This window comes from Apteryx rowi, unplaced genomic scaffold (assembly GCF_003343035.1).
Source record: "Apteryx rowi isolate R43461 unplaced genomic scaffold, aptRow1 scaffold_13, whole genome shotgun sequence".
In the NCBI taxonomy this organism is placed as follows: domain Eukaryota; kingdom Metazoa; phylum Chordata; class Aves; order Apterygiformes; family Apterygidae; genus Apteryx; species Apteryx rowi.
Genome location: NW_020447530.1, coordinates 1,410,334 through 1,434,909, shown reverse-complemented (window position 1 = coordinate 1,434,909; position 24,576 = coordinate 1,410,334). Strand labels below are relative to the sequence as shown.

The window sequence follows — 24,576 nt, the reverse complement described above, 5'->3', positions numbered from 1 at the left end:
GCGCTGCCGCCCGCCGCGTGCACGCGACGCCGCCGCCGCCTCCCCTCATCCCCCCCCTCCCCCTTGGGCGGCGCCGGCGCCGACGCCGCCGCTTAAAAACCCCGCCGGCCCCCGAGGCCGTGCCGGGAGATGTAGTCCCGGCTCCCGTGGGCATGCCGGGAGGTGTAGTCCTCGGGCGGCCGTAGCCCTCGAGCATGCCGGGAGATGTAGTCCCGAGCCCCGTGGGCATGCCGGGAGATGTAGTCCAGGCCCCCGTGGGCATGTCGGGAGGTGTAGTCCTCGGGCGGCCGCTGCCCGTGAGCATGCCGGGAGGTGTAGTCCCGGCCCCCGCGGGCATGCCGGGAAAGGCAGTCAGCGGCCCGCCACGCGCCTCCCAGGGCACGACGGGAAGGGTGGGCGGTGCGCGCGGAGGAGGAGGGAGGAGGAGGAGGCGGCGGCGGGCGGGAAGATGGCGGCGGCGGCGCCCGCGCAGCCCTGGAGCGCGGAGGAGCTGCGGAGCGAGGCGCTGCCCAAGAAGGACATCATCAAGTTCCTGCAGGAGCACGCGGCGCAGGCGGTACGGCGCGGCGCGGGGCGGCGGGGCGGGAGGCAGGCAGGGGCGGGGGCCGCCGCCGCCGCTAACGGCCGTGTCTTGCAGTTCCTGGCGGAGCACAAGCTGCTGGGGCAGGTGAAGAACGTGGCCAAGACGGCGAACAAGGAGCAGCTCATCGCGGCCTACACGCAGCTCTTCCTCACGCAGGTGCGGCCGGGCCGGGGCTGGGGGGCGGCGGGGGCCTGGAGGCCGGGCGCTGACAGCCGCCGCTCTCCCCTCGCAGCGCTTTAAGGGCACGGAGGGCGCGGAGAAGGCGGCGGAGAAGGCGAAGCCCGCCAAGGCGGAGGAGGCCAAGGAGAAGGCGGCCAAGCCCGAGGAGACCGTGGAGGAGGTAGGTGGCTGCGGGGCGGCAAGAGGCTTCGGGAACCCGCGCGGGGCCCGCGGTGGCATCGYGCCGCTCTCCCCGACGCGCGCGTTCGCTCATTCTTGAACTATGTGGCTGTGCAGTCTTGAACGTGCTTAGTCCGAGACCAGGTAACGGAGCGCTCGTAACTCTTGTTTCTTTTAATAATCCTAGGGTCCACCAAAATATACCAAATCAATTTTAAAGAAGGGCGATAAGACCAACTTTCCGAAGAAAGGAGACACTGTTCATTGCTGGTATACAGGAAAATTACAGGACGGAACAGTCTTCGATACCAATATTCAAACAAGTAAGGTCATGTGTGCGCTGAGCGTTTGGCTTCTGTCTCGTATACGCGTGGAGGAGGTTAGCAGGACTCATGAGGCAATCTCGGGCAGGGCACTGCTTCTTGAAGGTTTGCACGGCCAGAGTCCTGATAAACTGCTTTTACCGTYGTCTTGTTGAGCTGCCTGGCAGTGTCCTTGCAGTCCATCCCTGCAGTCAGTTTTTCCATGAGCGAAGGCAGGGCATTATTTTAGGACTGGCTTGTGTAAAGTGATACCTGGTGCATCTTGCCAGAGCTCAAGTTTGGTATTTCCCAGGCCACAGATAATGTGAAATAAGRGCATTTGGTCGGCCTTGAGACTTACTTGAGAGGAAAGATGATTCCCACCCGGGTACTTCAGCTGATCTGCAGAACTCGTGCACTAACAGTGTAGCTAGCTTCTCCGCATGGGCTGTCCTTGGTGTACTGCTGCAATGAACCCTTAAACGTGGAGGCCTTGGAACAACAGTGCTTTGAAACAGTCTGGTATACCATATCCGCTTCAGACAAGTATACTAGTGTTTTTGTCACTGTTTTGATCAGAGGATTTAGGTGTACGATTCTGAGGTAAATCATAGAAACTCCTGTTTTCCAGCACTGATGTTTAACATGGTTGAGAGGAACAGCAAAGCTGTCATTGGAATAGTCTCTGATCCATCTTACTTGTTTTATAATCTGTTTTTCTACAGCATTGAAAGCAAAATTGGTTCCCTGTTGACTTTTTTTTTTGCTTCACCTTTGCATTTACTGCATTTATCTTCAACTTTAGTAGTGCAGAAAAGAGTCTTTTAGGTTCACTGGATCAGTTTCTGCAGGATGCAGCTCAACTTCAGCTCATTGCAGAACTTGAATATTTAATGAAAACAATCACTGCATAGCACTAAATTTTCACCCAGTGAACTGCTCTTTTGAGTAAAAGAATAAATAATAGGAACCATCGGGAAATCTGTCAGTGTGCTATAAATAAAAATATTATAAAAACAGATCTTTAYGTAAAGCATGATCATAATAATTTTAGATGGCAGTAAGGTATGTGCTGGTGTGACGTTAAAGCAAATGAACATAAAACTGTCTTTCAGGTTCAAAGAAGAAAAAAGCAGCCAAACCTTTAAGTTTCAAAGTTGGCATAGGAAAAGTTATCAGAGGTGTAAGTAAGCCACTAACGACTCCCTCAACATCCAAAACATTTTTTCAGTCTGCAGAATTTATCACTGGGATGCAAATTTTGAGCTGCTGTTCTTGTTTCTTGGGGGGGGGAGGCAGCAAGCTGAAAGCTTTTGCATCAGCAAGATGTAATATTTTCACAGGTGCATTCATCCATCTTCAGTGTCATTTCTCTTGTTAAGCAGTACTTGGAAAATGGTTTTCCAAGTACACGTTCCTCAGGATAAGTACAGTCTCTTATGCRTTTATGTGTAGCACTCTGCACAATGGACAAGACTATTTACTGGGTTCCTGGGGCTCTACCCTGTACACGTGCACGGTATCCGTTATTAGTCAATCAATCAGAACACTTTTTTCTCTCAGCATCTTTTCATATTCACCTCAAGTGCCTCTTCCTGCATATGGTTCTTCCATTAACCCTGAACCTTATGCTGAAACGACAGATTCTATCTGCTGTCACGTTTTGAAAATAGGTTGCATAGTGTCTGTTCTCTGAAGTTTTCTTCARAATCCTGAAGAGCTAAACAAAAGGAAGCCCCATTCTGTGAGGCTTGCTATAATTCCTCTACTGTATCCAGCACAGACTGTTACAGTAGTGCAGGTAGAAGCTGTGTGAGGGGATTATCTAAGATAGCCTAAAATTACTAAGTAGAAGAATCAAATTTTCTGCACGTTCATCTGCTTGTTTCAATCTTGAAGTCACAGGTACTGGTGGAAACTTGGTGCATGGGAGAAATCGGCTTACGCACAAATGAGGTGCTTCACTGTGCATCTCGCTGCTGCCGAGCCAACGGTAGAATTAGTGGCTGTTAGCACAAGATAACATGATCTTATGCTTGCACAACTGAAAAATATATATATATATATATTCATACACAGAACTTCCCATGCTGCTGCTACGCAGGAAAAAAGGCCTTTATGACCGACTCTGGATCGGAGTTGSAAAGGGGAGAATGTCCCTGGGCTTATGCCTAGTGCTGCAAAGGAAACAGGCACCTGGGTTTCTTCCTGGTCTCCTGTTCTGTGTGGCTGCCAGGATGTTCCTCGAGTAGCTACAGGCCACGAGTAGCAGCTGCTCCTGGTGAAATGCTGCTGCAGCGCTAACCTGAACAGTAGCTGTGAGGCAGGGAGAGTCCTGAGGAGGGACGAATGCTGAAATAAAACTAGCCCTTAGGCATCCGCCTTAAAATAAGGCTAATCCATTGGCAGTGCAGACTAGCAGGGAAACCCGAGGTGGAGAAAGAGGCAAACCAGTTAGTGTGTGGTGTCCACATGTGAAACATGTTTTGAAACTGGATACTTGCATTGAAACGTTTACTTCAGATTACTGGTATCTTTACAACGTGAAATCAYGAACCCAGAGTACGATGTACAGTGGAGACTAATTTGGGAGCAGGGAACATGAGGCAGGGGTGAATGTTTCCACATGTAAACAGAATATGCAAAACTGCCTCACCGCGTATGCTCTTGAGTGGGTGAACAAAAGAATTACACATTATTGCGCAGGTATTCATAGAAACAAGTTGGGAAAGCATAAAAAATGCACTTTCTTCAGTGCATTAAGACTCTTGTTTTGTTTTTTAGTGGGATGAAGCTCTCTTAACAATGAGTAAAGGAGAGAAAGCTCAGCTGGAAATTGAACCTGAATGGGCTTATGGCAAGAAAGGGCAGCCCGATGCTAAGTATCCTTTCGTGATCAATTCCCCGTTACTATTTTAAGTAACTTGGAAATGCTCGGCAGACTAAGCTGCAGCGCAGAGAGGAATATAAAGGGGGCACGTTCCTTTGCTGCTCRTAGCAGCTTTGAATGTTAAGGAGCAGAAACAAATGCAATGAACTTACTTGATGCAACTGCACGTTAGTGTTGAAGAACAGCTCCTCTAGGGCGTACTGCATTCCCGCTGACAATGTTAGCTGAGAACAGGGATAACTTTCCATTGATGTCTCCCAGTTTTTTTATTCTAGCTGCTTCTAAATGCTTATTCCCACAGCACAAATGGAGGTACTTAGTAGGGAAACGGGAGAAAAGGTTTCTGCTGCTATTGTATAGAGAGCAGTTAAAACTGGCTAGAAGCACTGGTCTTTGAGAAGGTTCTGGGGTACAACTGCAATAGGGGATTGAATTGAGAACTTTTTTCTGCAGTCCTGTTTTGTATTTCCTGTCCACCCTTCCTGCTGGTTTCAGGAGGAGGGAAGTGATTTTCTCTCCTGCTCTTACCTTCTGTGCTGATAATTTAAATACTTTTTGACTCAAAAAAGAAAAATCACTCCATTTCAATATTTGTCTTCAAATAAGACATTCTAACTTCCCAGAGAAAGACCAGTGATAGTGTGGGAGACAACACTTAGGCAGTTAATTTAAAATTCAGCTGTTCATCTTAAGAATTAAATAATGAGAACTATGTCTTTTGATAGAAGGCGTATCTGTAGAACTGGTACCAAATGTCTCTTATGACCACTCATGTTAAACAGCAGCTGTGATTACATACTAAATACAGGATGTTAAAATGGGTCAGTGAAATGTAAAACTGACACCTGAGAAACAGAACAGGTGGTAAATCACTTAACTTTGATTTATAAACTGACTTAATTATGTTTCTTATAAGCTTCCTTAACTTATGTAAACAGGATACCACCAAATGCAAAACTTTTCTTTGAAGTGGAATTGGTGGATATTGAGTGAAATGAAGAATTTTCTTTGCTGCTGGGACTCCATTTATGAGCAAGAAAGCTTCCAACAACTGCAGTTTTGCTCTTGTAACTTCAGGATATAGTTACAACTGTGGCCTTGTATTAAAATCAATTTTTTTTCTCCTCAACTGCTGTACAGTAACATACCACTAAAGAAACATAGTTTATACATGCAAATGATTTGACTTGTTTCTGTGTGTAGGCTCACCTTAAAAATTCTTTCTCCTAGTGTGGGGAAAAAAATTGCCTAAGTTTCCAGTAAACTGTTAAAGCGGAAACAGCCCCATCTTGAACTTCCATGATTGTTTTTACTCTCCCTTCCAGTACTGAGTAATCTTTTACTGCAAAGTATTTACTTCAGTACTTAGCTCAAGTCTTTGGTAACTCATTTTTCTTTCAGCTTGAGCTTCTGTGTAGCTGCTAAGTTTTACCACGGTGGTAACCCAACAATTTTACTTAGACCTAGAAGACCTTAGGAGAGTGTAAGAGGCAAAAGTGAAGAAGAAAAAAATGGATATTTATATGCTAAGCATTGTTTAAATTAAAAACCATGTTCAGGTCATGTGTTACTAAAATTCTCCTTTAAAGGCATTTTACAGAACTGACAAGCACGATGCCTGTCAGGAGCCGTTTCTATAACATAGACACAAACAGAAGTTAGTTTGAACAACAGCTGTTGAACTGAGAATCTGAAATTCTTATTCTTAGCTTGCATGAGAAAATCCAAGAAAGCTCAAAGAACTACTGAATTCCTTGCTTTTATTACGAAAATGAGAATGATCACTTTGATCAAAATGAAAAAAGTTTGCTCACACTGTATACATGAAAAACTCTAGATACAAAAATCCATCCCAAACACAGTTTGTGCTTTTTTAAAAAAGAATGCAACATCATTTTGCACTGCATTTTAATTTTTGACCCCCACATAAAATAGAAAATACATATCACAGCTTACAAAGGCTGCCATCTTCATCTGAAGAGTTTCAGTCATGACAATATAAACAGTGGTCTGGGCTTTGCTCACTGGGCCATGGGAAGAAATTTCATGATAGAAGCGGGTTATGAATTTTTGGTTGGAGAGGAGAGCAGGTGAAAGGACAGCCTTGCTCATCAGCCAGCAGCCTTCCTCCACCTGCTCGTTTCCTGTAGCAGCCACTGCGGCTAACACTGGTCATCARAAATGCTTAAAAAAGGCTACAGATTTACTGATTTTAAGTCTACAGAATCATTATGAAATGGCAAAAAATTCTTCAAATAATATCTCCATAAGTTAGTGCAGGGAAATAAAGAAATGCATTTATGGTAAACTAGCAGTGTACAGAGATACCATTTATCAGTTACCAACACACGAATCTTGCTTCACACATACCCTGTGAACATCAGCTCATTTCACATGCAGAAGACCAAAGAGCAGGTATTACAACAGTTCTTTCACATCCCTAATTTAGAAAAATATATTTTTTACTCCATCTCTGTTGAAACTGCACAGTGAACTCCACTCGCTCTTCTGATCAAGGAGGAGGATAATACTGTCCGTAATTCCACGCGTTCTGGTAGTTGTACTAGAAAAAGATACATTATAATGTAAGTCAGAACACTGGTGTTCCAGGAAGGAGATCGGCTTAGCTGTCATTCCAGAACGYCGCCTGTCAGTTCACCCTTTTGTGATTTTAATTGACCTAAGCACACTAGCCAGCCTGGCTATACCCCAGTGGCAACGTGCTCCATCTGATATCCAGAATAGTCACGTCTCAGTACCTTTTCCTCCAGGCTTTACGTGCATCCTGTACCTCAGTGCGATATAAAGGGCAGTACAATAGAGTGTTTCTATGCAATTCAAAGCCTATAGGGTACCAGGAGCTCTGAAATACCACGATCCTCTGAAAATCAGTTTTGTTACYGAAGCAAAACTGGCACCCGATTCAGTCACAAGTCAACGGTCAGATACTTTAACAAAGGTCAGTGCAGTGGCTGGTATTGCTGCCTGTAATGTTTTTAGTTGCTTCAAAAAAAATGCACGTGAGGAGTCTTCAAATACAGGGTTGGTCAGAGGTTCGATCTCGTTCCTCAAATTCTCCCTTTGGTACCTAATCTACAGCTCCTTCTCACTTCCATATTCAACTGAATCTCACAAGAGGAAGAAGAAAGGGAATGACCAGAAGGTAATGAAAACATGAATACTGCATCTATGGGAGACTCTAGGCACTAGCTCCATGCCCAGTATTACAGCAAACCCTACGAGATGGGGGAGGAAGGTAGAGTCTCGTAGTGCCATAACACTACTCCCTTCAAATCTAGTGGTCTGCAGCTAGCAGAGACCACGAGTGGGGCAGTTTCCACGTATTTAGCTTAGGAGATGGCACTGCCACCACTTGCAGCCCCAACTGTCTCACTTAGGTAGGGATTTAGCAGCATAATGTTCTCAGGTGCAGCATGAACAACTGTCTCCATCCCCTCAGAGCTTCCATGGTGTCTGCTATTCTAAAGCAGATTTTGAAGTGTGTGGAAGCCATCCAGTGCTGGAGTTCRCAGTTCAACCACAGGACTGAGATCTTTATAAACAGTATAATTTTATTGCTCCCATGCCTCTGTGCTTTGAGAACTTCTGGCGTTTTTCCTGGCCTAATACTGAGCGGAGTTCCCCATGCTGGGTGAGACACCTTTCACTGCCTGGCTTTGGAATGAACGTTTCTCTGTGATACAGACACTTCTAAAACAGGCTTATAGAGCTGCCTGCTTACGTCACATCTGCGACCACTGCTGTCGTTTGCCCGATAAGATCGGGTCCCTGGCTCCTTCCAATCTAAACAAAAGCTTTCATCAACTGCTTCGGCAAGCGTTTCAGTCGAGCACTGCAGCTCTCAACCGACAAGAAAAGCATTCCAAGCCCACAGGACAAGATTCATCCCAGCTGAGGGGGCACCAGCAGCGCCCACCCTTCGTAGTATTAATCTCATGCAGAAAGGACAGACGTTAAGCTCAGACTTTATGACCTGCCCCTTGTTCAAGTCAGAATACTGGAAGGGACTGTCCTAGAAGCAAGCGGAGCACGCTAACTCAAGTGAGGAGGAAACCTCTTACATTACTCATTCAGCCTTTATGCCCCTAGGGAGGGCAAAGGGGAAGAGCAGGCAAGAGCAGCCACAACAGACAAGCTGTTTAACAGGCCGGTCTTGCACGCGTTATGTACTAGGGCAGCAGAATCCATGCTGATGTGATAGGAACTATTACTCTGAAAAAATAACTGTGAAAACACTTAGTAAACTGGCATCTCAAGGTGACTTTCCTGGGTAAAAAGTTTCAGCACAAAACAGGGCTATTGCCCTTAACCAGGAATGTCCTTAATTGCTGTTACGCTTCCTTTTACATAAAGAGAAGAGCCAGCCACAAAATCTCTTAATCTTTCTCCACACTACAGAGAGATTTTATAAATTTACATAAAAGGACAAGGAAGAAGCAACAAAAATAGGAGCTAAAATTTACCGCAAGCTTTCCTTGCCAGCTAACACTTGGCCACAGACAGCAGAAAGTCACTGAGAAAACAATTTACATATATTCAGCACGCGCACGTCAGCAGAAGCAATCAAAGCACACCCACCTGATACCAGGCATTATAGTTGTACGCTGCCTGGTTGACCTGCATGTCTCCATCCATCATCTGTGCCGATGCCAAAGTTGGGTCATCTAGGTGCATTTTTTTTTCATCTGGCTCCTCTGATCTGCAAAGTTAACATAATGCTTGTAAATAGTATCTTAGATTAAATTCTAAAATTGTCTTTATTCATTACATTTACTACACAAAGATAAGTAATATTTTCAAATTTAGTGACCTGTCCAAATAGGAAAACAGGGTTTGATTTAGAGAAAGACCTTATATGGGGCTTCGGAACAATGGTCTCATTTATAAATTGTTACGGTGCTTAAACCTAGACATGAACAACAAGCTTCTGCTCAGAGACGGTTACTTTTAGCAGTATTATTTAGTGCTTCTGTGATACATAATTTAAAATGTTACTTTCTCCAATAAGTCTGGCTCCAATTATTTAAGCCAGTTGTATACCCCTATCTGGGGTATACTTTTAAGTGATAAAAACAAACAAACAGTGATGTTGTTCTTGTAGGGGTAACTAGAAGCATGGATGCAAGTGTTCAAGACTGTCCAAGGCCGTGCCTGTTCAGCCGTCAGACAGAACAAAAAATTGCCTAAATAATCACTGTGAGATGACTGAAAAAAACCCAATTTGCCCCTGTTAAGTTTCCAGAAGCAATTTCCTAAAGAGCCGTCAGTCTAAGCATTTCTTGTTTAGATTTAACCAGTTGCATATACAGATGTTTTACAGGACTTCTGGAAGGTTACGACCGAACTGCCACTCTGTTCAACGTGTCTATGTAGGAGGAGACTATGGTGGCTTTTTAATCAGCTGCAGCCATACTGCCTCAGTATTTTGATAACTGTACAGGAATATTAGAGAGAGGTTTACTGCCCACCTCCTCGTCTTGAGTTCTGAGACCTTAACTCCAGCCGTTGTCTAAGAACGGTTCAGACAGTTTTACTTGCTGAATTGGGGTAATTTAAAACAGTGTGTTTCTTTGTATGAATTAAAACGCCACATTTGGAAGTCCTCGTTTCTATTTCACATCTATCCTCCTCCATGTTCTGCTAGTCTATGCTAAATCATAAATTGTCTGTATAGGAACTATTTCTGGCTCATAGTTTTAAACACCCTTAACAACCTGGCATGCCTTAAAACCTCCTACACATAAACCATAAAAGAAACTTGAGACTTAAAAATGCAGTTATTCCTAYGGCTGGAATAGACACAGTCAGCTTACAGAACTGTAACTGATGCAAGTTCTAACAGCTTTTCCTTCTTTACATATTTGCTAATGGCACTTAACTTGCTTCAAAGCTTTAAGTCAGAGCCAAAAAAGTTACAAGATCACTATAAGTGAGAAGTGTTTAACGATTCTTGTTTTTACATGTAGGGAATACAGATCACAGTAATTTTAAGAACTGTTGAAATTCAAATGCTACAAGAAAGTGTTACTTAATTATTGTACCCATCCCCTCTCCATTTCACAGGTCCTACAAAAGTCTCTGATGATCATTCTCTGAACTATTTTTAAAGCATTTCCCAAATCCTTTGTATCAGATACAGTCCAGTATAATACACGTTCCCGCTACCAATACTGCATAACCCACTGGGTTAGTTTAARTTTTCAGGTGAACAGATTTCCTACCCGTTCTCTGCTTTCCTTTTTAAAGAATCCTGCTCCTGTAGAAGTGCTTGATGTTCGTCATAGGCATCCAAAAGTCTGAAGGAAACAAAAGAAATTACACTTTTGTTCACAATTTCCATGTAAACATTTTAAACACATGAGCAACCATTTTAAAAGGTGTCTATTTCAAATTGTAAAAATATAAAAACATTTTAAAATCAAACTCAATTATAACCCAATTCAAATTTTAATCAGACTATCCATCATGAAGATATGAAAGCCAAAAAAACACTACTAATTTGAAGGGAGATTCCACACTGCATAAAGATGAATTTTACCAGAAACACTAGCTCAGAAATCCCTAACTTGCTAAAATTTTAGCATACTTAATGCAGTTGTTTCATTAAGTTACTTTATGAAGAAATTTTATGACTTGTGATACAGCTGCTGCTCCCAGCGATTACGTAGTATTGTATTACRTAGTCTAGCTGCTGATACTGCCCATAGCAGCACTATGCTTTAGAATACACATTTATTCAAATACTAGAAATGAGTATTATACAAAATTATAACAATTCCAAAGTACTACCTACAGCCTTTTCTCAAACATCATGGTAAATTCAATGCAGCATGAAATGGCCATATTATTATTCATATATCAATAATACTTGCATATATCTATATATCAATAATACATGCATTTTCTAACTAAAGTATCTAGATTATTTTTTTCTGCTGCATATTGCAATTTACAAAGTATCAAATGAAAAATGAATACATATTCTAATAAGTAGAATAAGCATTTTTTTTTTTTTTTTTTTTTTTTTTTTATAAAATCTTTTAGTTAATTTTTTTTTTTTTTTTTTTTTTTAAGAGTCTCTAAGTGAATACTTAGTTCTATCCTCTAGATACTTAACAGAACTTAACACTGTATTTTGTTTGGTCTGTTTATGATCCCAAAGTTGCATGCTTGGCTGCCATGCAAGTTAGTATGTTAAGGGTAAGCAGAAATTACGGACAGTTATTCCTAAAAACATACAAAGCAGGAAACACTAACTCATGGCTAGTCTTCCCAAGAAAATTAGCTGTAAAATGTAAATTAAAAACAGGGGCTTATTTTACTATAGGGAATTAAGAGGGAAAAAAGCATGTCTGGTATTTAATTAAAATGTTGCACTTCTAGTATCTGATCCTCCTTCATAAAAAGTACTTTTTTTTTTTTTAATGTTTAGAAACATTAACAAAGTCAATGTGATTTGGGGAACTCAAGCAGCAGCTCTGAGGTTATTGAAGAATAAAATTTTATCTGCATCACAAAACACTTCCTCTTTGAGGAGCACCCTCCTTTATAAAACTTAGCAAGTGAAAATTGTAAGAAGAGGTTAAGGGTAACAATTTTGCTCTATGAAGTGTTAGGTATTTCAGAGAAAAGGGGATTAATTTTCTGAAAAAATCTTCCTTTTTTAAAAACAGGGATGTGGTTCTGGCATCTATCTGTCAAGAGAGAATTTACAGCACAAAAGAAAATTGAATGGATGCCCAACCTCTTCCCCACCACTTTTATAAGCACATCTTTTGGTGACCCTAATATGGCCACTGCACATATTAAAGCTTACTGGTTTACATCAGACCCGAAATCTTCAAGGAATTCTACTTTTCGCTGAGAAAACGTAATCCTCATTTTTATAGACAGGGCGCCATGGACAGCTTTATCAAAACAGCTCAAGATGTTGTCTTCATTTTGCTTGAGATCTCCACTGTACTCCATTTCAAGTAAGTTGAGATAAAGTTTCGTATTTTCCTGGGCGGGGGGGAGGGGGGGGAAAAAGACTGCATCACAAGTTGTACATCTGTCATGTTATGTATTTAACACTAAATAAAACTATACACCAGAACTTTTTCATCATAAATATGTTACAGAACTGGCAATACAAAGATCATCTTTTTATATTGGTCATCTTTGACCTGGTTTGTTTCATAAATAAATAAAAAGCAATCTAACATTACAGAAACAGGTATTACAATTAACAATAAGGGTTGGAGGGGCAAATACTTCTGTGGTTATACAAAATGATTCAAGAACGCTGCCTACACTATTCATTTTGTTTGCCTTGAAATGTAAACACTCCTAATATTATTTGAGTTTCTAGAAGGGAAAAAATGAAGAGTATGAGGCACACTGTGCCTCTGATGAGAAAAGATTTAAAAGTTGTAAACTTGCAGATTTGCAAGCTGCAAATATGGCAACATCAGTTTAGAGGGACTAGTGTCTCCATGTAGTAATGAAACATCACATACAGTTAGGACATCTGTCATCATTGTTGCCATATTTAAAAAACATGGTTCAGAAAAAAATACCACGAGTCTGTTTTTATACAGCAATAAGGAAACACATACGGGGTCATTTTCTATGGCTTCTGACAGCACTTCTCTTGCCTTTGGGAGATTCTTCTGTACTTTGAAGAGATGTCGAGCTAATTTGATGGCATAAAACGACGATTCACTAATTGATCTGGCACTCCTAATAGCATCCTGAAGGAGGTGTTCAGCTTCTTCCATGTTTCCGTGTCTGCGTTCTAAGCTTACTCTTCGCAAGCGAACCATTGCCAGTCCTAGAATACACTCTTCAAATGTTTTCAAGATTCTTCTTGCCTCGTTGATGTTGCCTAAAATACCAGTGAAGAACCTTTAAAATACGACACATCCAACAGCTAATTTAAAGCAGAATCCCTCCCAGGAAAACACARCTTTGCTCTTACCCTGCTGTTCCTCAAAGGCAGCCCACAGCATGTGAACCATTGGTTTCTTAGGAAGATGTATTGTGCAAGCCCTGCTGTAGACATGCCTCACTCCTTCAATACTATGATTCTCCATGTATTTGGCATACTATAGTTGAAAACAGAGCAGAGATTGTATAATTTTACAGCTTATCTTTGGTCTTTAAATACATGACAGAACGATAAAATTCTTTTGTTTAAACCCATTCAGCACCTTTATTGAACCACTAGACTAGTTTCTGTAAGGAAGGACGTAGAGAGGCAACGAAGTTGGCATATGCAGCAGTCAAATCTGGTTGCAAGCAGACCATCTCCTAATGCAACAGATATAGTTATATATGAACAACATTCAACAAGAGTACAAAAGGTTAGTCACTAGATCAATGTATGCAATCAGTAAGAGACCATTGGTAAACTACTTCCCTTACCTTAATCCAGAAGTCCTCATAGAGGGCACATGAAATAACACATCTTTCAAAGAGGACCACAACTCGTTCATGAGTTCCATTTTCTATCTCAAATTCTAAGTATTCTTTCCAGTTTTTCAGCTGAGCTTTCTCCAGAGGTTTTACGTGGAAGTAAGGCCTCTTTATCTGCAAGAGTCATAGTATGGCAATGCATGACTAATAAGTGTAACATCAAGTTGGATTAAAAAACTAAAATTAACCACACACCGCTCAAGTAACACCATTTTTTTAGACTGGACTTCAGAATAATACTTCCTTTTCTATTCAAACGAGCCAAATGGGGTTATCCAACTATTGCTCAAGAAATGTTACTGCCAATTACATTTTAAGCCAGTTTCTGTAGAAAACTTTTGAGTAAAAGCGTTTACAGAATTTGAGAAAGAACTCAATGCAAACAGTTTTTCCCTTGCAAATCTGCAGTTGCAACATGACAACAAAGAAATTGTAAACAACAACCAATATTGTCCACATACATATATACAACCAACTAAAGTACTTACTGTTGTACTAACACACATCCTCCAAATTAAGTTTAAAATTGTGTTGAGAATCATGGGAAGGAAAGACAGAGCATTTAATTGAACTTCATAGTAAATGTTTACATTAAGTTGATTATTCAATAGCTGGCAAGATCACATTTTTACTGCTGACGACAAGAGGAGTTGGACGGGACAGAGTTCAGAAGAGAAAATTGTAAAAATTGCTCTGAACGAGATGCAGTAAAGCATCCCTCCAGAGCTCTTTGGCTTTTTCTCTCTCCATCTTTAATTTACCTGATTATTTCTTTCTTGTACCACAATTCCATCTCAAAAACGTCAATATAAGCATCAAAAGAACTTACAATAATAATTAAGGAGTAACAGGCAATGCTTCATGGCCGCTTGAAATTTAAAGCCCATCATCCCCTTCATGCTCCTCAGTGAATTCTGTTATGGAACCCAATTTTTTTTTTCCTCCATTTTGATAAAGTCACAGGTATACTGTTGCTGCTAAAGCAGTAGTAAAGCAGGTCTAAGTGGCCACCATTACTTACATCTGGCATCTGCTGTATATCTACTTACTTTCCATCCATTATAAAGACACGTTTAACTTTATATTCCAAACTCCTTAGATATCCAACATGTCGGTATCTATTGAGGGGCCATACTCTCTTGGTAGAGCAGGTATTGGTTCTGGCAATCAGCAATAGCAGATACCCTGTTTCTGATACATTTTCTGCAACATGTCCACAGTTTTAGCATTATCCCAAGCTAGAGATGCTGAAGCTTAAGGGTTTCCTTAATGGCTTTACTCACATAACCATTTGGTACTACACATCAGCATATTTGAGCCCTCACCTGCTCTACAGTCATACTTTGTATGCTTTATTTCCTTCTGGGGCAGATATCTGGTGCAAGAGTGCTGCTGCAACGTGTAGAACTGGTACCAGTTCTTTAGGCTGTTACACATATCAAGAAAAGGCAACTCTCATGAGTTAAACTACGCACTGGYCTATGGTACTAATACTGGCCCTGTACTAAGTTTTTGAGTTCCTTTGGCTTATAAGATGTCAGGCCTACTCTAACAAAGTGCAATACGAAACATAATGAAGTTCTGACTTCCTGTACCACATTTAGGCATCTCTGAAGACCTGTCCCAACTTTCCCACACCAGGTACTCTTTGAAAAGAAAGTAAATTTAAGGCAAGAACAATATTATGCAATATTATGTTTGCCAGAAAAATCAGTTGAGAATTAAAAAACCCAAGTCGCTTTTTCAACAGTAACTGAGCTTAATTCTACATGGAAAAAGTTTTTTATTTGTCTTGATCAAATGATAAATCAATTACTATGTTATATGTAGGAGTATGTTGCTTATGGAAAGCTGGAAAATGCAAATGCTAACTGATTTCAGATGCAAGAGTCTAATGCAACAATATACATGCATACACATGAATCTTTTTGCATTCTTCTTTTAGGGTAGGCTTACCTTTTGGATCAGCATTGCCTTCCTCCCCTTATTGATTTTGTAATACCCCAGATGCATAAAAATGCTGTGTAAGACGGTACTGCTTATGCATATATATTTAAAAGTTGCTTAATAAAAGGTATGGTTGCACCACCTTGCCTCTCTCCAAGTATTGCTTAAAGATTTTAAAATCCTCAGATGAGAGGATTCACCTCACAAGCTGCCTTTTCACAAGGAAAAGGGCAGAATAGTGAAACTCGATCTTTGTTCAAAGCCCCACAACAGTTTAGACTGTAAAGCTTTAACTGTTACTCAGAATTCCTAGTTCCCAGTCTTACGTTCAAGACTCTAATGCATGCTGCGTTACACAAAAATACACAAACTTACCCCTTCTTCAAACGTCCACCTCTTACTGACTTCATGTTCATTGTGATTGAACATTTCTTGATGAATCTCAATGATTCTGTGCCTCATGTTTTCAATTTCAGTGATTAGCTAAAAGATAATTTTTAAAAATGTAACACAGGTAGATAATGCATCAGCTTTGTAAATGCACTTTATGATGACAGCAATACGCATAAATTAAAAAAGCGTAAGTAGCACAGATATGTTAGATGCTGTCCAGAACAGCTGGAAGGAGTGAGGGATATTGCCCTGATGGTGCCTTTGCTCTTAGTGCAACACAACTGAATAGGTTTTTTATGCRAAGTTTTGGTCTTATCTTAAAGCTGACTTAGATTCAAGATGAATCTGGATCTAAGTCAAACTTGGTTTCAGTAAGTGTATATTTTCACAGTTAGAAATTCTTTTGGATGGCTCCAAGATTTCACAAGCCTTTGAACCTACGAATCTACACATACAATTACTGATGAGCTTTCTTAGACCACAGTTGTTAATCTAGAATGGTTAATATTTATTCCAAAAGTTTTGCACACCATTTCTTTCATATTTGAACTCCATTTCTTTGATACCTATGAAGTGCTGGAAAAGTATGTTCTATAGACAAATGCAGTAATTATATGAGCCAAAGAGTAATCGCTGATATGCAAGAGAACTACAGAAACACCTCAGCTACAAATATAGTATATTTCCTGCAAATAAACTCTTCTTTGATCAGCAGAACAAGGCTAGAAGTGCTGAGGAACATCCTCTACGTATGTACCTTAGCAGGGTCAGTTATATCCTCAGTCCCAGAGGGCAGATCATCTCCAGGCGGCGCATCTTCTCCACTATGGCCATTTACAGATGCCAGTTCTCTGCGAAGTTGAACAAACTGCTCAGGAGACAGAAGGTCTCGGGGCAAGTTGTTCTGTACATGTTCTTTGAACCTAAGAACAGTTAGAAACAAATCAACAAACTTATGTTTTATATTTTAGTAAATAGTCTGCATAACCAGAGCACAATAATAAATCCTAATGGGGTTCTGTATGAATCTAGAACGATATTGAAGATGCAACTTCTGACAACATAAGCACAAAATGGAAATTCTACTGTTTGAGATGTTCAGAAGCTTCATGTTTCAAAAAGAAATTAAAGAATGATGAACTTCAGTGGTGCATACAGATCATTTGCCATGTTAAATTGACAGGATAAGATTAATTTTAGAAGATTCATTATTTCCAAAACCACAGATCTGCAGAAATTAACAGGAAGGCTACTGTATAATTTAACTAGTGCTTCCAGATCCTCTTATCCTGGCCATATTAACACAGGATTTTAATATTTAAAACTTTACCAAGTATTTCTCTTTAGTTAGTCACTTTTGAAGTTCAATTAGTATTTCACTAATTTCCTAAAATGTGTTTCAGTACCTAAAAAAGTTAGTAAAACTATCTCATCTAGTTTGTATTTTCAAGCAATCCTGCAATAACAGAGTACATTTGCGGACAAATCCAATTCTGTAAGAGAAAAATCATTATTACTGGCTTGAGCAGATATTTCAAGTTATTGTTCTGAGTGATCATTTCTATGTTTTAAATAAATAGGTTAAAGTGTGCTCAAGAAATTCMTAAAATTAATTAAATCTTTGTTTCCTCTTTACCTCTGGAAGTGATGACTGTAGAGCTGTGTTGGAATTCCAAGGATACGATCATATATGGATGTAACTTCCCTTAGGTTCCCCTGTTCATTTTCCCAGTTTATATACATTTCCCACAGTCTGTCAGAACGGAAATCTGTCCCAGCTGCTAAGACTGCATGTTCATAGGCTCTGAAAAGTGAAATAATTTCACAGTTGTTTCTCGATGCGGCAGCACACTTGAATTCATTATTTAAATTCCTCAAAGTATTTTCTAAATATCCAAAGCAAGATCTCTAGAAAAATAAGGTTTGCACTGTTCCCTCCTGCCCAGCACTATTAAAACAAAGTGAGTAAAGATAACGCAAAAAGCCACATGCAGGAATGTAAGACATTACAAAAATACACAACCTTTAGGGCTCAAAAATTCTTGTAAAGAAGCTTCTCAAACAACTGCTTTAGCTGCTTACCAGACAAAAACTATGCATCAATCATGCAGCTAGAAGCTGCTTTGATTTAGTTCAACTAGAGTTTCAGGTCAAACTTCAGTTCCACCTCTTATTCAAACCAGGACCATCACCAGCCACAGGTGAGGTCAGATATGCTCCGGCCATACCTTAAAAATCTTCAAGAAAGGAAATTCCCAGACTTCTCTGGGTAACCTGTTCCAGTGCTGCACTACCATCCTAGTGCTTAACTGAGTAGTTCCTCACCTTTAGTCTTAACCTCTCAGTTCACAATTTGCGACCCTTATACTACATTAGACTGTCTACCCCTGCTTAGTAGAACTTGGCTCCATCCGCTTTTTTTAAAGCCCTTAGAGTAAGTGCAGGCTGCTCTCAGATTGCCCTTTAGCTCATACCTGTTCATCTGATTACGTTGTTACGTAATTTTATGTTTCCTGTATCACTTAGTCCGCTTTCAACTTACCCTCTCACAGTACTGTTAGTTTCAGGATCAGCAGGGTCCAAGGTCTCTTTTAAGAAGTTTATATAATGTATCCAAAGATCAACACTAAGAGGAATTGCCTGAAGCCCTCTGCGATAAACCTATGAAGAGAACATGAACTGTACTTCAAATACTTAATGGTGTCCTAATAGAGAGGCAACACTGTGTTATCCGGTGAACCTTAGAAATACTAATTACTGGAATTTTGTTTAAATAATCTACCATTACCATTTGGGTGGAGGTTGGATAGAACATGGCAATGTTCTGATCTCCACGTGCAGAGTCTTGATCTTCAAAGCGCAGCGGTCCCTGCATTCTGACCAGGTTGTGTGGGCAGGCTTTGGGGTACAGACCATAGGGCACAGACCCATTAGAGCATCATTGACAGCGTCTGACCAAAAATGCAATAAGATGTAGCAATTGTGACCAGCAAACCAACTATATTGTTTTGAAAATGAGTAATAAATGTAAGTGACAGAAAAGCCCTGCCCTACTTGTTAAGCTGCAGTGTAATACAGAGGCTTGCACTGCAAAGCTTGACAAACTGTAGAGGTTTAACGCACCTGCCAACAAAGAGAAAAAACATTAGCTACAAATGCCACAGAAGTGACAAGTGCAAACAAAATCCCTATAAATCTGACCATATATGGTAGGGTCTGGCAGCCAAATGACTTGCAGTAGGTTAGTCATTATTTGGCTAACAGGACCAATGGCAATAGCTACATCCAGCTACCTACATACCTCATCAGATTGTTTAACGTTGTCATGTCGCTTTTCAAGGTCTGCATACTTTTTCCAGTATCCATAGCAATATGGATAATGTGTGAAAAACTTGTCAAATGCTTTCCTGGCAGCCGGTAAATGGTTCTGTAGGAAGTATACAATAAAAGGTAATGAAGCATTTCAATGTGCAGGTTAAAGAACAAAACGAAGAGCTAGCTTTCTTCTCAAAGAACAATGCTGCAATCAGACCAAAGGTCCATCTTATCCAGTAAACTGTCTCAAAGAGCAACCAATAACAGATGACTATGGGAAGTATAGGAGCAGGACAAAAATACAGCGAAGCTTCCTCAGAAAACTTTCCTAGCCAGAAAATTTGCAGCTCAGGGACTTCCTCAGACAGGATAAGTATTTTACATTATAGCCTTCCACTTTTTTTTTTCCCCATGAATTTGTCCTGTTGCTTGTTGAGAACCCATGTAAACTTCTGAACTGACATATTCTGCCGCAAGGAGATCCACACAGCTTAGTTACATCTCATGTGAAAAGCCATTGGTTTTTGTTTGCTTTTATGCATGTAATTAAGAAGGACCAAATGAAACTAACACATGGCAAGTCGTGTAGACCACGCTTACTCTCATTAAAAATAGAAAACGATAAGACAACATCAAACATATTCAACAAGTTTTGAGTAATTTTGAACATGCCCACGCACAAATAAGAAAGAATCTTGAGAATCTGAACTAGCTCGCTGAACTCCCAGCCTCCGACTTGCAGGCATCATACACCAGCCTTGAAGCTTTATTTAAAACCATTCAAGTGAATCCAATGGTCAGTTCAGAGTTTCAGCAACAGTGGTAAATGTCAGTATCTATGTASTTCTATGCATGTCTTGGAAAAACACAAACATTCTTAACTTGTAAAAACAATTACCTTTTTAAAAGCCAGTGAGAATCCGGCATTTGAGTTATAGCTGATTATTTACTACCAAAAAGTTTAAGTGCAAAACACTGTCTCTAACAGTGGGCAAGTATTAACTGTATTTTTCCTAGAGGGATTATAATCTAAGCACAAAAGCCCAACTGGACAGGTTTGTTTTTACAAACTGGAACAATTTTTTTGTGAGACACAAAAGCTTAACAGTATTAATGTTTTCAAAACAATTATTGTTTTGACTTTGTCTTAAACATTGTTTTTATTTTGTGGTCTCTGCTGTTGACACAATTGGTAAGTGCTGCTGTCTGAAAACAGTATCTATGAAAGCCTGATGTAAAGTTGGAGATTTGCTACTGGAATATCCATGACTTAGTTTGGTTTTGACTGTTTATTTCTGGAAGGCTGAGGGTAAAAAGGAGGTACATACTAACCTCTTGCTCTACATACTGTAGTAGATATACCCATCCTGTGAAATCCTGGGGATTCTCCTCTACTACTTTCCAGAACTTATCATAATCTGGAGGGAAGCAAGCCTCAATATCTGTTGTCTGCAAACCTTCAATATTCGGAATTTCACTCTCTTGTGTGTTCTCTTCATTCAAGTCAGGGGAACTATCAGGCGATTGTTCCATCTCTGTTACACTCATAATTTCTGTACTGAAGTCCATATGCTGCTCTTCTGCTGCCGTCTCAGCGCCATTGTCTGTGTTGTCATTGCTCACAGTCGTCTTCTCCTCCTCTGTATTATCCGAGTTCTGCATAGCTGAGGTTAACGCTGTTTTGTAGTACTATATCCTGTGGGGAAAAAAAAAAAAAAAAGATTCAATATTCAAGTAGTCAAGAAGAATTTGGCTGTGAGTTTTAAAATTATCAGCCTGCATAGACGTTAATTCAACTACAGTACTGAGAGAAAAAGGCCTTAAAGTGCTATAATTACTCCTGTTTAACTGGGAGGGAGGGGGAGAAGCACCTATTCCTAATAGTTAAACATCACTTAAAACAAAAAGCTGCCCATTGTCTCTGATGGCTGCAAAGAGCAGATGTGCCAATCTATAAGTAAACAGCTTTAGACTGTCAGGTGCATTCAGTCTTGTTACATTAACAGCAGTGAATTCATATTAACCTTTGTATTAAGTTAAGAGTGTGAAAAGTTCAGAAAAGCCTAAAACTTTCAGAATAGGGCTTTTACCTAAACAACCAAACATTTCACTACATACACAAGTCAAAATGGATTATTCCAAGATTAGATTAAACAAACAAGGTTAACCCTTGAGCATAAGTTGGTTCCCAACTTTCAACCGTTCAAGAATCTCCCTAGCGCCTCATGCATCCATTCATTTCACCACAAACTTTGAGCAATTAGATCTGCTTCAATCATGAGCCTCATTCACAATTATAAAAGCATTCATAGCAATCATAAATTTTAACACACATACACATCATTGTGAATCTTCCAAATAATTACCATCAGTAGCTATCAAGGTATAAAAGTGAACCCATATGTTAAAATACACCCTCACTACCTAGCTGAACTAGCTTAAACAATAACTTTACAAAGAAAAGAATTACTATCAGCAGTCCATATTAACTATGTCTACACAAACTAGCCAGCATCWGAGGGCCACGAAAAAGTTCAGGCTAGCTCCTTACGTGTAGTCACCTGCTTCCGTACAAAATGACATGACAGATGTTTCCTCCTGCCCCTCAGGACAGACTCTATCTTCCTCCCACTCTTCATTCTGATCTTCCTGCCAAATGCAGCTGCCCAGCCCCACCGGCCTCCATAAATTCTGGTCTGGCACAACGTGGTTGTACGCTGCATTGCCAAACAGTGCTCAGCCCCAGCTCATCTTGGCCTTCAACGCCTGAGGCCTACGCGTAAGGATACTAAACTGAACTTTCCTCTAACTCCAAGCTAGAGCCTCGTGATTAATTGATTCTAGGTAATATAATTTCTATCAGTTCCTCTTCACACTTGGAAGGCTATGCATATAAAAATTCACAAAACTACCTCTTTCCAACAGTTCTTGCAGGTCATTTAGTCTCATGAACACAGCTATACCCTAGAAGGCAGGAATTATCTATTTTGTCACAAACAACAGGGTTCTTTCTCCATGACTAGTGTTTTTAGGTATTACCGTATACAAACTATGAGAGCGGCAGAGGTTTTCTCTCTCCCTACCACCATCTTACAAGCATAATACAGCTATGACTCTTGATGGAAATACCAAATAACATTCAAAATTCACTCTCCAACAAAATTCACTCTCCAACTTGGGTAATTCTTCCTCTTCACACTCGTATTCAATAACCATTCTTTTAAAGAGGCTGCAGATTCACTGTAGTGTCAGACTAGCATACAAAGGCAGACTTCACACCTACATGCAGGATGCAGCAAAGGCTCATGTAAAAAATATCTGGGACTAGGTGTCACCAGCACCGGTGGGCTTGCAGATTAGGTATGTCAAATTATACAGAATGTCTTGCCTACTTCTTATGGCCCCACAGTTTCATACAACAATCTATAAGCTTGAATTGCATCTGTATCATATTTGTAGCACCATATTACAGTAGATAACTTATTACAGTCATGTAACCATCAGGTTTATAATAAAATACATCTAGAATACAATAACTTAACTGTGACTGTATTTTGGAAGAAAAATGTCAAGTTCAGTTGTTTATATAAGACTATTATCCTCAAATGCACAGCAGCACTTGCCTCTCCTATTACTCTTAGGTTCTCCTCAGAGAAGATGGCAAGTAAGCTTTTTATTTCAACAAAGCAAGACAAAACAGCAACATCCTGTCCCCTCCCCAAATCCCCCCCAATTTTTATCTCTGGAATTCATTCCGACCAGAAGCCTGAAAAGAGGACAAACAGAAGTTTTTGCTTTTAATTCAACAAATACGTAGAAAATTCAACAATAAAAAGGTGGGGGGAAAAAAAATCTAGACAGAAGGGAAATGTTTTTCACCTTATGAAAAAGGCCAACTCCTATACCCTAGCTTCAGAAGCTTCAAAACATGAGACAACAGCTTGTATTTTTGTAACAGTTCATCAAGTCAAATAACTTGACAGCAGTGTAGAAAAGTCTGCACGACCAACACATGCTATACAAGTTCTATTTTGCAAGTGCTTTAATAATCGTCTCTTTAAAGTAATTATTTTGATTCTCCATTTTTTACATCACCTGCCAATTTCACTAACACAATTTCTTTCCTTTTTAAAAGGCAAACGCTTCATAAGTATGTAAAGTAATTGGTCATCTGTTTATGAACAGCTGATGCTATTTAAGTCATACAAACATGATCTGACTGCACAGTGTACTTTACTACTTTTGTCCTACAGAAAAAGAGAATGCTTGTTCTTGTAAGATGTGCAGTTTATCTCATTAATGACCAGTTCTTCCTCACATCTTAGGTTATTCTAAAAAAAATTAAAATAATCAAAAATAACAGTGTCAAAAGCCAGGTTCTTTAGTGAATTTTGGAGATGTGTCTTCAGCAATGATTTCATTAACAAATACCTTTTACAAGTTAGAAAATTAAATATCAAAATAGCATTACTCCACCTTTGCCAGTACAGCGCACAGAACAGATCTGCACCACTAAAAATGGTTACTATCATTCAGAGCTTAGCTACATAACCCTTATGAAATCAGGGCAGAAGAGGAGTGGGTTATGCAAAACAGCAGCCCTGATATTTACAGCTTTAAACCTTAGAGAAAGCTAAAACAATTGTACTTAAATATGCAGTAATTAACGACCTAAAATTATTCTGAGATACGCCAGATGTTCTCCTTTTCTGGATGAGTCAGGAGATGCAATCCATCTTAAAAAAAAACAAAACTACCAACCATTACATTCTCAGAATCAAAAAACAATAACAAAGGAGAACGAGATAGTATTTGATCATTTCTATTCACATACTTCATACACTTCAAACAGGTCCTAAAATCTGTTTGACAGCTTCTAATTAAATATAACCTAAAGTGTCTCAAATTGAACCAGCCATATTCCAGATTCTTACAACAACTGAAGGTTATGTCCAACCTTAAAAACCACAAGCAGAATTCACCCCACCTGGTAAACAAACACAAGCCTCTCTACGTTATTACTTAGATAACAGACAAGAAGTTGAAGCACATACGTCACGGACAGCCTCGTAAGGCAGTAACTTAATTCTAGGCGTTTTTATGCCACTAAAGTTAAATAACTCAATGCGCATATTGGATAACTGCGTTCAGCTRCCTTAGGTAACTCAGAGCACCAGATATTATGTAGCCTGCTTCAGTTAAGTATCTATTACGCACGTGATATTGGTGTTTTTAAGTATAAATGCGTTCATCAGAAACACCTAGGCCCGCCGGCCGCCTCACGGCCGCCCCCCCCGCCCCCCACACCGGTCGCCTCACAGCCGGGCCCC

General features: G+C 40.1%; 2 protein-coding genes and 1 non-coding gene across 6 annotated transcripts; 1 reads left to right on the top strand and 2 right to left on the bottom strand.

Moving 5' to 3' along the window:
• The first annotated feature begins 420 nt into the window (after positions 1-420).
• FKBP3 (FK506 binding protein 3) lies at positions 421-5,292 on the top strand. The gene is made up of 7 exons (XM_026056096.1): positions 421-556; positions 638-739; positions 816-923; positions 1,110-1,245; positions 2,340-2,407; positions 4,009-4,106; positions 5,053-5,292. The coding sequence occupies exons 1-7, from the start codon at positions 449-451 to the stop codon at positions 5,105-5,107; spliced, it is 675 nt and encodes a 224-aa protein (XP_025911881.1). The 5' UTR covers positions 421-448; the 3' UTR covers positions 5,108-5,292.
• Positions 5,293-5,857: 565 nt separating this feature from the next.
• PRPF39 (pre-mRNA processing factor 39) lies at positions 5,858-20,942 on the bottom strand. Of its 4 annotated transcripts, none has more exons than XM_026056093.1 (14): positions 20,579-20,918; positions 19,233-19,358; positions 18,720-19,054; positions 18,474-18,592; positions 17,568-17,735; positions 16,689-16,854; positions 15,914-16,021; positions 13,541-13,705; positions 13,095-13,221; positions 12,733-13,001; positions 11,952-12,136; positions 10,357-10,431; positions 8,714-8,834; positions 6,437-6,677 (listed from the first exon to the last, which is right to left on the bottom strand). In XM_026056093.1, the coding sequence occupies exons 3-14, from the start codon at positions 18,804-18,806 to the stop codon at positions 6,627-6,629; spliced, it is 1,641 nt and encodes a 546-aa protein (XP_025911878.1). In that variant the 5' UTR covers positions 18,807-19,054; positions 19,233-19,358; positions 20,579-20,918; the 3' UTR covers positions 6,437-6,626. The 4 variants fall into 4 exon arrangements, with proteins under 4 accessions (XP_025911877.1, XP_025911878.1, XP_025911879.1 ...); XM_026056094.1 differs by lacking the exon at positions 20,579-20,918 and having other exon boundaries at positions 18,720-18,882; positions 18,986-19,054; positions 19,233-19,323; XM_026056092.1 differs by lacking the exon at positions 18,720-19,054 and having other exon boundaries at positions 5,858-6,677; positions 20,579-20,942.
• LOC112961269 lies at positions 12,577-12,662 on the bottom strand. The gene has a single exon (XR_003251981.1). It is a non-coding gene; the product is annotated as a small nucleolar RNA SNORD127 (small nucleolar RNA).
• Positions 20,943-24,576: the final 3,634 nt, after the last annotated feature.